The sequence below is a fragment of the Embiotoca jacksoni genome, unplaced genomic scaffold (genome assembly GCF_022577435.1).
Source record: "Embiotoca jacksoni isolate LCO1_2020_lvr unplaced genomic scaffold, fEmbJac1.0.p SCAF_7, whole genome shotgun sequence".
Lineage (NCBI taxonomy): Eukaryota > Metazoa > Chordata > Actinopteri > Embiotocidae > Embiotoca > Embiotoca jacksoni.
In genome coordinates, this window is record NW_027185425.1 from 10,693,675 (window position 1) to 10,709,096 (window position 15,422).

At 39.1% G+C, this 15,422-nt stretch overlaps 1 protein-coding gene across 1 annotated transcript in view; it reads right to left on the reverse strand.

Moving 5' to 3' along the window:
- Window positions 1–15,422, reverse strand: part of LOC138214832 (CUB and sushi domain-containing protein 3-like) — a 337,499-nt gene that overhangs the window by 32,811 nt on the left and 289,266 nt on the right. Inside the window, 10 exon segments of the mRNA XM_069176654.1 lie at window positions 697–870; window positions 1,808–2,002; window positions 2,463–2,648; window positions 3,489–3,677; window positions 6,030–6,188; window positions 6,351–6,539; window positions 6,709–6,822; window positions 7,450–7,530; window positions 11,474–11,619; window positions 14,957–15,134. Of these exon segments, the coding sequence (XP_069032755.1) occupies window positions 697–870; window positions 1,808–2,002; window positions 2,463–2,648; window positions 3,489–3,677; window positions 6,030–6,188; window positions 6,351–6,539; window positions 6,709–6,822; window positions 7,450–7,530; window positions 11,474–11,619; window positions 14,957–15,134 (1,611 nt within the window).

Below are 15,422 nucleotides of genomic sequence, written 5' to 3' on the forward strand. Positions count from 1 at the left end.
TCTTAAATAAGAACAACAAGGACAGTGAAGCGAATTTAGTTTTGATGGATAACAAAAAAAGTTATTGAATGAAAATGCTGTTTATAGCACTTTTTTAGGACTCCATTTATTTATTTTTTGACAGAATCTTGCCTCCTCATCAGTTTAGGTTAAGTTCCATTGAACTTTTTCTTTTTTATGCGTTGCATCTCATCCCCCTCACCCTGTGAAGTATTCTGGGAAGCGCTGTTTCTACTGAGGCTTCATGGAGAAGTGACAGCCCCGTGTCATAACATCTGTTACCTCTGGCTGGCACACTGACAGAAGAAAGCTACTGCTTTTTCTTTTTTCTTTTCTCGCTTATATAAAAAAAGAAAATTCCAAATGAATTTAGTGAGTGCACAGCAGAGTCTTGCTTGTGACAGTTTTGCTTGTGAGGTGGACAAGGCCAGAGGGAAGCAGCTGTGGAGCCAGACAAGAGGTGTAGGGCACATACCTACCTTTGATACCGGTCCTCATTAGATGGACTTGAAAAAAAACATATCTTTCCAGCTCCCTCTCTAATAGGAAGAGGGGAGGGGGGGGGGGGGGGGGGGGTTCAGCATGTGTGTGTGTGTGTGTGTGTGTATTGTGTGTTAGCGTATCGCATATGTCCTTAGCCATAGTTTAATTACACACAGTGTCTTAATTTCCTGTAATATTCTGTATTCTGTGTACCTAAACATCGCGTTTCTGTTCCACTCCACAGCCCAGATGACAGGCACTCTCTGACAGCCGACCCCACCAGCATGAAGCCGGCATCACTGGTAAAGATGGCTGTAGCACCAAACGTTGTCTGAGTACCAATCTTCTTCCCATTGGGTGGAGATGGCAGCTCGCCGCAGGAGATAACTGAAACACACGGTCAGACACCAGCAATTTAAAAGCAGATGTGCACCAGTTTAGCGCCGACTTAATTTGCGTAGCTGCTTTAGCTCATTGGTTTCCCTGAGAAACGCTACCAATCCAGGCAAGCTGTTTATCAGGCCACTTTGGTGCCAATATTGTTTGTTTTTTCTCACACTCTGGAAATGCCTGGTAAAGAGAAAACAGTAAACAGTAAACCTGGTAAACAGTAAATTTCAAATGTCACAATATTCTGTAAAGGAAAATATCATTGATTCAAAATGTCAAAGCATGCCCAGAAGAAAATTAAGAGGTGACAGTTTAAAAATGTCAACACAGCTGTGCTTGGGTTAGAGCATGAATACACCTCAGACCGAGGACTGCCAATTGTGTTTACATGGGAACGGTTTTTCGGTCCTCACTGACTTCAGCTGTCACAAAGCTACTTTAGCTGCTGTTCCATGATATTAAAATCAAGCTTTTGTGTACCACCTGTTTCCATGTTTGTAGTGGTAGCAGATAGTTTCCCACATGTGATTACCAACAATTTTATGAAATGCACTGTTTAAATTAGTTTTATTTTACTTTTTTTTAAGTTGAATTTTTTTGTCATTCTCTGTTCACATCTGTTGTCCAAACTGCTCATAAAGGTATCCGGTTACCTGATGTTAGCTTAGCTTAGCTTAGCACAATGACTGTAAACACAGGGAAATAGTCTTACTCACTACAACAGAAAGTCTAAAGCTCACAAAATAACACATCGTATCTCATTTGTTTAAATCCTGTAGTGTTAAGTGTAGTGTAAAAAAAAAAAACCCGCAACTTTATGGGTGGATCGGACCACAAAAATATGGTTCTGCCTAAATGTTGAAATAACTATAATCACTCATTCATTTAGTTAGTTGTCATGGTAATTACATCATCATGTGTCTTAATTACTCACCCTGGCAGTGCGGTCTGTCGTTCCTCCAGCTCCACACCCCATTGGATAAACACTGGATGTGGGCAGGGCCTAACCTGTAGTATCCCGGATCACAGGTGAACACAATGCGAGTTCTGTACTCATAGTGTGAACCGTTGACAATCCTCCAGCGGCCGTGCTCCAGAGAAAACGAGCCGATGCTGGGACATACTACCACTACAGAGAGACGGAGCGGGAGGGGAAAATAAAGTTTATGGAACCTGCTTATGTTTAAACAAAAAGAATAAAAGAAAACATTTTAAAAATCACGTGAGGTCGTAAATGGCCGGCTGAGAGTGGGGTAAAGTCGCTGTTCATAATAATGACTGGGTTTAAATAATAAGGTCCTCGACAAAAACACATGCCAATCAGAGCCATAATTATATGTTACTTAGAAACTCGCTTAGCCGACTAACTCAGTAAGTGATGATTATTTATTTGATGTTGATTGAACAATTGTTGCATTTCATACTTTTATTTTGCATTTAAAAAAGAAATGAAAATCTCAAGTCTTTTTTTTTTTTTTACATTTCTAGATGCTCACATTTATGACTGTAGTGCTCAGTGAGATAAAATAGTAACATCTGGCATTTGTGTTATGGATATTCCACTGATATTCACAGCATGCATTACTAACCAGAACACCGTGGTATCTTGTTGTGGTTGCTCCATGTTCCGTCAGGCTGACAGATGGCTGACGTCAGCTCTTTGCTGGAGAGTCTGTACCCATCGTTACAAAAATAGGAAACTCTTGTTCCCACAGAGTAGTCAGCTGTTAAAACGCCGCCGTTTATAGGGGCCTTGGGTGCCCCGCATGAGACAGCTAGGGGAGGACAGATACACACTGGTTAAGAGGGCAACCCGCAAACAGACACACAAAAGCTCTGATGTAGTTACGTCTGTCAGGTAGGCAGGTTTGATGTGCACTTTGAAACGTCTCTGGGAATTCAAAGACACTGAATGTATTGTTTATTTGTAGACAGGCACACATATTTCCTTTACTGAAGTCATCAAACTAAAAATATACAATCAAGAGATGCTTGATATTTTGTTCGAACCAATTCTCACAGAATGCATCTATCTTGCAGAACGTATTCCACCTTGGCTTTAAATAGACTGGTTTGTAGAGCCCTGCATCGTGATACTACAGCTTTGACAATCTGCCATACATCCTTCATTTGGCTTTCTATCAATAGCAGCAGCGAGTTGCACTATGGTTATTTGATGTGCTGGATTAGATGATAAAAACAGACACAAAATTGGCATTAAGCATTTAAAGTACTGTTGCAAAATCTTTACACACATTTAAAGAGATAGAAAGTGAAAGAAAAGGCAATAACAGTTACTTGAAAATAATAATTGTTTTGTATAATGCACATGTTTAATTTTCCAAATGAATTATATGCAGCAATCCTGTTCGTGTTACTTACAAGTGAAGTTAGATAACATGCAGATAACATGACAGAGAAGGAGATGTGATATTACAGCAAGTAGTCTTGCACCTAATCTAATCTGATCTTGCAAAAATTAGAAAACTGTTCATTATTCATCTTACATTTTAAATGACTAAGCGTCAGACGTAAGTTGAATTTGACCTCCAGTGTTACTTACATCTGTTTTAAGCTTACATTTAAGAGGGAAACAAAGACAGAAACAAACACACCTTGACAAGCAGGTACAGGGGAGTCCCAGGCGTGGTAGCCGAGTGACGAGCGGCGGCAGGTTGCCGTGGCGTTGCCGATGAGACGGTAACCACGGTCACAAGCCCACCGCACAACGCTGTTAACATGTCCGCCACTCTGAGAGGAGATGGAGCCGTGGAGGGGAGAGTCCGGGGTGGAGCAGTATAGCGCTGCAGTGGAAAAAACACGTGGAAAAACGAAGATTTGAAGTGGCTTCACAGTCACTAAAACAGAAAGTAGACATTGAACACCAGGCAAGTAAACCTCATTAAAATCAAATATCATACCTGTACTACTGCACAGTTTTACTCAATAGCAATAGCAATACCAATACTGTATATGAGAATTACTTAATCAAGAAGGCCAATATATCAGGTGTTAGTGCCTTCACATCTGTGCTGAGACTGTCTGCAAGCAGATGAACACGACCATAAGAAGTAACAGTAATCAAAGTCTTACCAGCAAGATTTTTCTGATACTGACATTTCATTCTAGTGTCATTAAATTGCAGAAACTCCAATCATTTCCTGAAACTTTTATCAGAACGAGTCACAACGTATTCATGACACACCAGGATGCCCTGCAAAAATGAACTAATGGCACATGGTGACATGTTTGTGCATTAAATCTCATTTTTACTGACAGCATTTTTGGCTCAGATTGTACAAAACTGTGTTGTAGAAAATGTGCTGAGCTTTTTGAGGCATGAGAGGGAGTCGGATGTCTTCACCCCAAGTATATCTCAAAACAACTAGATAAACAGTTATGGGTAGAAAAATGAATGACCACATTCATAACAGTGATTATACCTTAACAGGACATCTTAAATGACAAAGTGTTTTTCAGCCGATTAGAATCCAGCTGTCAAGCGTGATGAATTCTAAATGGAAGAGCTTTTTCATTGAACAATCAATGAGCAGAGTAACAGTAGATGTTAGACATTAATAGACACTGCCCACAAACTCATGAGTTGCTATATGGAATTCTATGAGATATCCTTACAACAAAAATAATAACTCTTTACTCCAGACAATATTGGAGGGAATCCTGCTGCAGCTGTCAACAACCTGCCTACGTTTGTTTGTTGTTTGTAGATTAATTGCATGCTTTAGTCGCTGTTTGTATCCGTATCATATGTTGACATATGATAGGTTTCCAGGACTTGTTGTAATATATTCCTCAGTCAGAGGATATTAAGATTACTAAGCCTTAGGTCTGGTGAAATGTTGACTTCGGCAAGGTGCCTGTTCTGTAACTCCAAACTGGGCAAGAACCCCAAATTAAGTTCTTGACTGGTCTTATTTATTAGTCACAAGATGATTTATATGTCCCTTCAGTGTTGTACTGGCCCAGAATCTGTGTGGTGTGCTTTTGAACCAAAATAATCTAATGCCACTAAAGAGTTCATGGGGGAATTATAGTTTTGTTTTTCTTGGGTTACAGTGAGGTTTTGGACAGTGTTGTACAGTGATTTCTACTTAAGGCTCTCTGACGCAGGTTATTCCTAAAAGTACTAAAAGTTTAATTGGTGTATGCAAAGAAGCCAGTTAACTCATCAGATTCAATCTAGGGTTTTTCCCCTTTAGTCATTTTAAGATGGAGGGAATTAAACTGTTGATTCTAATCACACTAGGGCTTTTTCTCATGAACAAAAAACAAACAAACAACTTAGCTTGTCATAATGGCAAAATTAAAATGAGAAAATGTTATTTTAACATAAGAGTTACATTTTCTCTTTATAATTAAAATCTCAGCACATTATTTCTGTCAACAGAAGAAGTATGCTGTCATGCACTGGCCTGATTTTACTGGTTTAAAAATATTCCTAAAGTTGAACTCTGGTGTTTGTAGGCTTCAAACACATGTTTAACATTTCTTGCAGATGCTCACATTAATCACAGCAACTGAAGAAGGTTACTGAGTGGGGGCGTCTTGGGAGGCTATGCTGTTATTCTTCAGCATATAATTCATCATACACAGCAGTGGTGTTTTAAAGGTTAAAGGAGCAGCCTCCCAACTCGAAGGTGTGGAGTGAAAAAGCAAACTAAACAGGTACAGTGAAGTTGTCTCCTCCCCTGTAAGTGTCGAAAACGTCCTTGAATGAGGCCCTCAAGCCTCATTACCCGACAGTCTAAAGTTACACTCAGCAGGCCCAGGTGCACGACTGTCTAAGTGCAAAGCTTGCTGTAAAACAGCATCTGTGCTCATCAAGCTTTCTTTGGAGAAATAAAACTTTAAGAACTAACTCAATGCAATTTAGTAAACTGCTTTAAGAGACAGACAGAAGTTTGGCAGAAAAGTAGCATAGGAAACATGAAGTTACTTTTCCAATAACTTTTACGTTGACATTAACTTTCACATCTTTAAAGATTTGTTGCACAAATTATATTCTATGTTTTGCGGTAGCTTTGAGGTTGAACAGCTCCTCCAAGAGCATTTCCAGTCCTTCTGTCTGTCTCTGTCTCCCTTATTTTCATGCATTGTAGTATAAAGTAGTAGTAAAATAAAGTTGGGATACATACTTTGGTACTCACCAACATAGCGAATTTTGAAGCCTTTCTTGTTCGTGCCATGGTCTGAGGACCAGCGGATGAGGAACTGATGACCAGAGGTCGTGAGGTTGAAGGGAGTCGGCAGGTCACCACTCAGCGTGGCCAGAGTAGGACTGTTGGCTGTCGGACCTGAGAGAGATCAAGACAAGAGAATGAATGAGACAGTGGAAATTTTGTCTAATTTGGTAATTTGTATTTTTTTTTTCCCCAGGAAGTGTGACAAATACTTTACTTCATACAGCTGAATTCTTACAAAAAGTGTAGTAATATGTTTGTATAATTGTTTTTTACCATCAAAAATCTCCAGCACATCAAACTCTCTCTCAGTGTGGAAGCTTTCAAAGGTGATGGTGACATTGTAGCCTTTCTCTACTGTAACGCTCCATGAACACATTTGGAGGTTGGGGTAGCTTTCTGGCCAGCCGGGGCTCAGGATGACACCTGATGAGTCGTATCGCACATCGTGTGCAGGGCATTGGACTGAGGGTGAGAAAGTTAGCGAGAGTAAAGGCTACATGAGTTTACATTTTTATTTTCACAGCTGTCAGATCGAGGGGTGGAAATGTGAATCCGGAAGACTGAAATAGCTTTTTCTTTGACACACACCACACACACACACACACACACACACACACACACACACACACACCTTGGCATGTTGGAGGCGATGCATCCATCTGCAGTCTTTCTCCCAAGCGACAGGTTAGAATCTCACTGCCGACCAATGAAAATCCAGGCTGACATCTGTACCTGATGATGTCACCTGGAGGCAGAAAATTAGTATGTATGAGGTAATTGTTCAGAAAACAAAGACAAGCTGGTGAAAATAAAACCTTGTTGATCTCTCCTCTATTACATTTACTGCTGGTCTGTACTTCAGCACAAATATGAGGTACCTGTACTTGAGCATTTTCACTCTAATACATTTTAGAGAGATATTTTACATTTCACTTCACTACGTTTGTTTGACAGTGAATTAAAAACATACACATTATTACATCAGTAATAATACCACTATCGGTGGTAATTGTATCACTTTTACTGCTATTTTTTTAATATTTATTTCGGTTTTGTTAAATTATGAGAATAGAATGTAATACAGACTTTATTTCCATGCAGGACATTTACTTGCATTAACGCAATCTATATTGAGTAATTTTGCTACTTTTATTCAAGGAAAGGATCTGAAGACATCTCCCACCACTTTATACATTTTTATCATAAAATAAATTACATAACACAAACATGTATCATTAAAAAAAACAATGCTTCTTGCAATCCTGAGGATTCCTGGTATCTCGTTGGAAACTGTAAAGGTACAACTTTCCAGTTTGCATCCTCCATCAAACTGACACATCTCGAAGGCATCTCGGGCAGACAGACAGCTCACCTATCTCCAGCTCACCGTCCTCCATCAGTATGTCAGCGTTAGGCACTTCTGGAGGAGGCTGGCAAACCCTTAATTGGTAGGCTAGGAGAAGAGACGCAGCAGAGGAAGAGGACAGAGGACAAAGAGAAGGACTTTATAGAAAAATGTGAGAGAAAAATTGTGGTCGATAAACCTGGGTTTGATCACGATGTGAAGAAAAATGTAACATTTGTCAGTCTGATGCTGAAACTGCAATGACTTGCCCCAGTGTTAAATCTTTTAAAAGCACCAAACAGTTACACAGCCTGCTTTTGTTTGTATTATTTAATCTTTGTTGAATCGGTTTAACTTCATTTTTTTAAGTTCAGATGGTCGGGTCAACAAAGCCTGGAATCAAAAACAGACCGGCCACACGGATACAGCGCTGCCTTGAATCATAAAAAGCAACTTCACATCTACTGAGCTGAGGGCTGTAATCAATATTACTGCATGACTGTAGATCACTCACTAACAGAGAGAGGGAGAGAGAGAATACAGACAGACACCGATGGCGAGAGGGGGAGGATTGGGGGGGGGGAGGCAGAGAGGCAGAGAGGGCTGAGGGCTATAAGTCAGGATGAAATTGACTATGAAAATAAGACCTGCCAATAGTATGTGCCGCTCTCACGCATATCAAAGCCCGGTGGTCTGCGTGCGTGCCAGTATGTGGGTTCACGTCCAAATGTGTGCGCGTGTATGTTTGTGCGTGCGTCGATGTCTGTGGCCCTGTGCGTGAAGAGAGGATCGCAGTGAGCAGTCATTGATCTCGCTGCTTCTAAGACCATTTTTATAGCCACTTCCATATTCATGTCACATCGGCTTTCTCAGTCTCACGTCCATGACAACATTATCCACCGCGGAACGGCCCTCATCTCTGTATGAGAGCGCTGCCGCTCAGAGCCTCAACCCAGAGATGAATAAACAGAAGGACAATGACATAGATAAATATCCCCAAACTGTGGATTGATGCTTCCTTTGGAGTCTATTTGGCATCTTCTCAAAAAAAAAAAAAAATCCACTTCAGCAGCTGTCTCAGATGCAAACTGGACACTAAAGAAGCAACGTAGAAAACAGCGTTTTTTTTTTTTTATTACCGTGACAAGTAAAGAAAAATTCAGTGCAGTCCAGGATTCCCATTCTTCAAGTAATTATTGTTTAAGTTTACAACAGGTGTCCTGCTCCTATCACTCTCTTTGTCGTTCTTGTTTTCTGATAATATTGTTTTATAAAACACATGAAAAATAAAGCTACTAACCACCGCCACACATGTCACCCCCATTCCCATCTTATCCATCTTCCCTGTCACTGTCGGCTGTTTATTGTCTAATAAAGCAGAAATGGAAAATAAGCTTGAATCCATCAGATGGTGCCTCTTCCTGTGTGAGTGTGACAGCTGACAGTTAAAACCTGCCAACAAAAATTCATTAACAACGTGTCGTCTGTCTGCAGAGGGGAAGCCTGCTCCAAAACAACCTGACATATTTTCACTAAAGACCGCTGAAGAGAAACTTTTGAGGAGAAGCAAATATCAGCTTCACGAGGAAGAGGGTGAGGGTGTGTGTGTGTGTGTGTGTGTGTGTGTGTGTGTGTGTGTGTGTGTGTGTGTGAGAGAGGACAAATGACAAAATGTGTTGTGAAGGGTGAAAGGAGTAAAGGAAGTTTGACTCATTAGAACCCATTCTGTCAAATTAAAACTTCATCCATGAAGGCAGTTTTTCAGGAGCTAACCAATTCTGACATGAGGAATATAAGTGACGTTTCTTTACTGTCTGAATCCTACATTGCAGAATTATAAGGTTTAATTTAGGAAAACAGTCCCATCTTCAGCTTGATGACAATGCATTATGATGGCTGTCAAGAGCACATGAGGTTCTTGTAACATAACTCTTTCAGCATTAGAAAAGCCCATCATCTCGAAGTTCAAGTAAAAGCATCATGTAAGACATACTGACTAAACCACTGGATTGTTTACATACTAATGAACACGTATACATTAAGTATAATCAATAGACCTTACTATGTAAATGTAACTATATCTAAAAAAACTACAGACAATGAAATTATGGACAGTAAAGGTCACACATTACCTTGTTGCTACACATTGAGTTTTTAAAATTTTTTTTTTAAATAATGTAAGTTACTTAATGTAGTACAAAGGTTTTAGACACTGTAGATAAGTGGGGTGTTTCCACCTTAAACAGCAACTGAGAATAAAAGGAAATCTGAGTGCAGTGAAGGACCACAGCAGAAAGATTGAAATGAAATGGAAACCTAAATGGCAGAGACAGTTTTGACATAGAAAAAGAGCAGCTCAGGGCGAAATACAATCTCCACTACTCTGTGAAGGGAAGGGGACTCAGTGTGTGTGTGTGTGTGTGTGTGTGTGTGTGTGTGTGTGTGTGTGTGTGTGTGTGTGTGTGTGTGTGTGTGTGTGTGTAAAAAAAACATGCTATACTATTGTGCAGGAAGTAATTCACAAACTTTCACTCAGGGAATAGTTTAAACATTACAACACTATTCATTATGAGTAAACTGCAGTTTTGTTTTTTTTACACACTATATTAATTGCATGACTAAAACACCAATTAAAACAAAACAATTTAAAAAGTAATTCAAAAAAACGTTGTTTTTGTTTTTCCTGTGTGGTTACAAGATAATAAGCTGAAGCACCAGGTGGTTTGTTACACACAACCATCTGAGGAGTCGTTATTGGAAACTGCTTTGAAAAGGGCAGGCACTTTAAAAAAAAAAAACCTGGCAGGTGATTGGATAAACCATCTGTCTATCATGGGATGACTTCAACCATTAAGATTATTGCTGTGTCTCAAATCATTCTCGGGACTGCCAGTAGCTTCTCACAGGACGCTGATTGGTCCGAACCACCGCTGGTTCAGACACAAACGTATAACCTGACAAGACAGATTCTCACATGATCCCCTGTGGACTTGTGATCTCATTAGTCCACCTGCCTTGCAAGGCTAACAACTTATTGAAGGACTTTTGTTTGTTCTGGTATCAAATTTTAACACCAAAGGAAACTATAACGTAACTTGACGTAAAAGATAACGAGATCAATGGACTTTTCAGTCGTTGAAAAGTTCAAGAAAGGAGCAGCTGAAAAACCCCTCAAAACAAGCGGTTATAAGTGGTGGTGAACACAGCATTCATTGTCTAAGCTTTGTCTAAACAACTTGTGCAATGTTACTTTTCCTTCTAACAGTAGTGACAACATCATATGTGGCCTTGGTGATGTGTTCCGTTAGACCTGGATATTTTATAGCTCTTCTTCTTAATATTATGATTGTTATAGTCAGATTACACTGAATACTGATCTAAATAATTACTTCAGCGTTTGTTTTTAACATATTTGGACACATAATTGACTGGTCCACTCATTTTATATGCAAGCGAGACCTGAACAAGGATTTCAATTCTGCCCAAGAGTGAATCACATGTTACACCTTAAGAATTTTATGACTCACTTATAAGCACAACCGTGATCATTTAAAATAACTGGATAAACATGGCAGCACGAATGGCGGCATTTTAAAACACTTTACCCTAAAATGAAAAAATCTGAGCAAGTAAAACTTGGAAATGTTGACCAAAATCTGAAGAGGATGTCACGACAACGCTGTTAATATTAACTCAGTTCATGACACGAAACCTACCAATAGCTCTCCATTTAATTACTGCAACAGGATGGAGAACAGAGTGAAATGAACTGCAGGAAGATCAACTTTCATGAGTCAGAGTGAGTCAAAGGAAGCAGGTCTGAGTAGAACTTAATGATGACGAAGTTAAAGAGAGGTCCACTCAATAACTAAAAACTACAACTGCAGCTATAACTAATATTAGATGGATAGTTTTACCACTACACCGCAGGACAACAAAGACAACTACAGAGAAAACATTTATGTTATTAATTAATTAACATATTCCACTTCTGCAGGGATTTATATTGCTCTTAGCTGTGACTGTGTTGATAATGTGGTCACTTTCTTACCGTGATAACTTAAGACAAAGAAGCCGGCTCCAGAGAAGTCTGAGTGGAATTTGATGAGGATGATGTTGGAGGTGGAGTAGACGGACTCCAAAGCTGTGTTGCCACTAAATTGGCCGATCTGAGGGGATGATTGATCTGGACCATCCCTATAGAAACAAAGAGACAGACACACAAAGAGCGTGCAGAAAACTTGTGTTACAAAAGGAGGTAGTCACAGACTAAAGAGCCATAAACTAATGGGCTTGATCTTTCTTTATAGAACAATAGGGGAGAAATGTCCAGCTAAAACATAATTTGAATAAGTTATTGCAGTCATCTCTGACATTTAGATGGCTATTTGTGATCAGGAAATGGTTTCCCGAGGCTAAAAACAAAGATAGAATGATATTTATGAGATAAAACCGGAGCTGCTCCATTGACTGCGAATGTAGATGGACATTGTGTCACAAAGTGCCGGCAACTAAAGCGATTGCGTATGAATATGGGCCCATCTTCCTTCTCAAAACAATCCAAACTACAATGTCACAAAGCTCATTTAGACTCCAATTCACTTCACAAAAGAGCAGCTCTCGATAACAACACGGTTCAAATCTCTGGCTCTTTTATTTTGGCTTTGGAACGCTCGAGTTCATAAATAATGATTGAACTCTTGTCAGATCATAAGAATAACAAATGTGAGTGCTGGTGTAGACTTGGCTTTACTGTTGCCATTAATACGGACAAGGCATTTGTAAAAAGTTACACATTTACCGCAGAGGGCAGACAGGAAGTTATATGTCACCTGGCCGGTCAGCCTTTCAGTGCAATGTCGTGAGCATATTTCACCTTTAATGACAGCACCACCAGCTGTCTGACTGGAACCAACCAATAGTAGCCTCATTATATTTGATTAAAAATCATCATCATGAAAATGAAATAATTATTTCCTGCTGTTAAGTGTTTTTGGATGAGGATAATTATACCTGTCAGCTTATGTAAGGAAGTCAGAGTCACCAGACAAGTTAAACTCATTGCTCTCCACTGCTGTTTACTGCTGTTGCTGTCACTCACTAACATTTGTTAGTACATTTTGACAATATTTATGGTTTTAAGTGTGAGGTTGCACAATGGTCATGGTAACATTTGTAACATGATAATACTTGTGTTGAAATCCTGGAGTAGGGCTCCCAGTATGAGACCAATTAGCAGACTAAGTGACTGTCAGGTTGGCAGGCTCTGGGCCGAGGAGACCGCTGTGAAAATCACACCTTTACCACTGACACTGTGCTCTCTGCAGGGAGCCGGCATTATAACTGAGATTGTGAGGTTTTAGTCTGTTTTTTTGTTGTGTTTTGCTTTGTGTGTGTTCAGCAGTTTGTCCACTTTTCCATGAGACATCGGGGTCAGAAACATGCTGTGAGACCAATTCATGCAATTCACAGAATCAGCTGCGGGTGGGCAACACATGGTTCGTGTCTGTTGTTGCTGGTGGTGGTGGTGGACAGTAAAGGTATCTATAAACTAAACAAATCACATGATAGTTGCTGAGAAAAACAAGTTGTTGATTATATTTACAGTAACAAACCGCTAAAAAAGAAGCAATATCCAGTAATATCAAATATCAAATACCAAACAAAACTACACAATAATAAGCATCAAATTTGCTGGACTATTGCGATACATACTATCTGGAGCATTTTGATAAAGGAGGCCATTAATATATGAATTGGCCATTTTATTAACATATTTAACATTTAAATCAGTTATTAAGCAAAAATGCCAAATATTGTCTGGTTATAGCTGGTGAAATTGAGGATTTGACCATTTCCAAATCTATTCTTGCATTGTAGTATTTTTTTATTCTTTATTCATATTATTTATTTTATTTTATATTATTGTCCTGCCAAAACAAACTGGCTGAAGACATTATATTGGGGTCTGAGAAATATTTCTTTTAATTTTCTTTATTTTTTATTGTCATTATTATTTATTTTTTTACGAATATTTATTTTTACATTTTACAGCCATATCAATTAATTAATTGATCTTAAAGACTAGTAACTTAGTGAGTAATGTAGATGTTGTGTTGAGAATTTTGAGGTCAAAACTAATTCATTGCTCGAAAAAAAGATGATATATAGATTATGGATGAATAAAAGAATTGCTAGTTGCAGCCGTAGATGAAGACATTTTCTGTTTATAGCTGTTAGTTCAGTGATTGTAAAACTGCTTCACCTACAATATGAAAAGTAAAAAAACTGTTGAAAATGTTTTACAGAACATTGCTTATCTGACAGAAGTTGTAGCCAGCCATAACAAAACATTCAGTTTGTTATATCCAGTTGGTTGTAGTAAGCAGTAAAGGGGTCCTGAGACATTAGGAGTTTTTTTTTATTCACATCTAAATTAGAACCATCTTAAGTAAAGTTTTCCCACAGTGAAGAAAGACTTCACTGGATTTTTATGTGGTTTCTATTAGGCACTTGTGGGCCATTCACCTACTTGTTAAATAGGTTCAGTAGTGTTGCAGCTAGACCTTCTAAATAAATAAGCTATGTGGTGGCAACCAAACCTCTACGTCTGGAAGGCTGACAGGCTCATAAAAGAATAAGTCAAGCATAAGTCTGACCAAAAGAATAAGTCAGGCATTTGGTCCCTTCATGTTGATCTATAAATACAGGATTTGAAAGAGGATGTATCAGCAGCAAACCATGTCTCAGCCTGCTGTTGTTGTGTTCTCTCTGCTTCGCCCTGCCTCTGCACATCTATGTGCCAGGTGACGTTGCACCCTGTTGTCTATTTATAGGAAACAGGATTTAGCGAGGTGGCTATAATGAAAGGGGCAGCAACATGGCAACCATAGAAATAGTCGGTGCAGTCTATTTATGGTTATGCTGCCACCTTGTACCTGCAGATAACTAAGTAACGCGGTATCTAAGGACCACTTAAACACCTGCATTGACAAAATGTCGGCTGTTGCAAATGGCTTCTGTCCTCAAGAAGAAAAATTATGGGAGAAGTCAAGGCCGGGCAGGTTAGGAGGAGAAAGACGTATTGTATGTAACATACTGTATAAGACCGACTGAGCGTTAGCGATAGTGAGGGGAGCAGAGGCATGGAGGGAAGGCTTATGGCTAAAGAGAAATGGCTAAACCATGACAAGAAAGAGACAAGAGTAACTTTATATTCAAGGAGAGCTGTCTGTAGTCATAGTAACCCTTTCAGGAATTTAGGCAATTACTGGTGAGTCCTGAGAAGATGTTAACGAGCATGACATCCGGTATGAAAGAGAAAGCACGTATGTGTGTGTAGCAAAAGTTCTCAGAACTAAATGGCTATTCAGTCAAAAAAAAAAAAAAAAATCATTTTTAGGAAAATAGATCTTGATGAAGCAGAAGGCCAATATTAGCAAAATAGCACATCATGACAATAAAATATTTCAGGTAAGTAGAGCAAATATGTATAAAAAAAAACAAGCTTATTGAATCACTAAACACAACTTACCAGACAGTAATGTAGTCATATATGGGCTCTGTGCTCAGGACAGTAAAGTTGATATAAATCCCATGTCCAGGAGGAACTCTAACACTCCACACGCAGTCCTGGAAGTTCGGGTATTCCTCAGGGTGACCAGGAGAGTAAATGGTTCCATTTAATGAAGTGATGTTACCACCACAGAGAGCTGTGAGATAGAATATTAACAGAATTACCCTTAATAAATTACCAGTAAATTAGTATTACCAATCTGAAACTTTAGTAATTGAATGATGGAGAAAGAAAATGTCTCTATTAGCCGTGTAATGACCACTAGATAACACCTTAATACCTTTAATAAATTGTCATTACATTTTTATTTCAGTTCTGCAGCTCAGGTATTCCTCTGGTGGGTTGCTCATCTGTAATATTTTACCAATACTAATAGTTATAAGACTGAACATGGAACGGTTTTCTTGATTACGATCCTTGAATA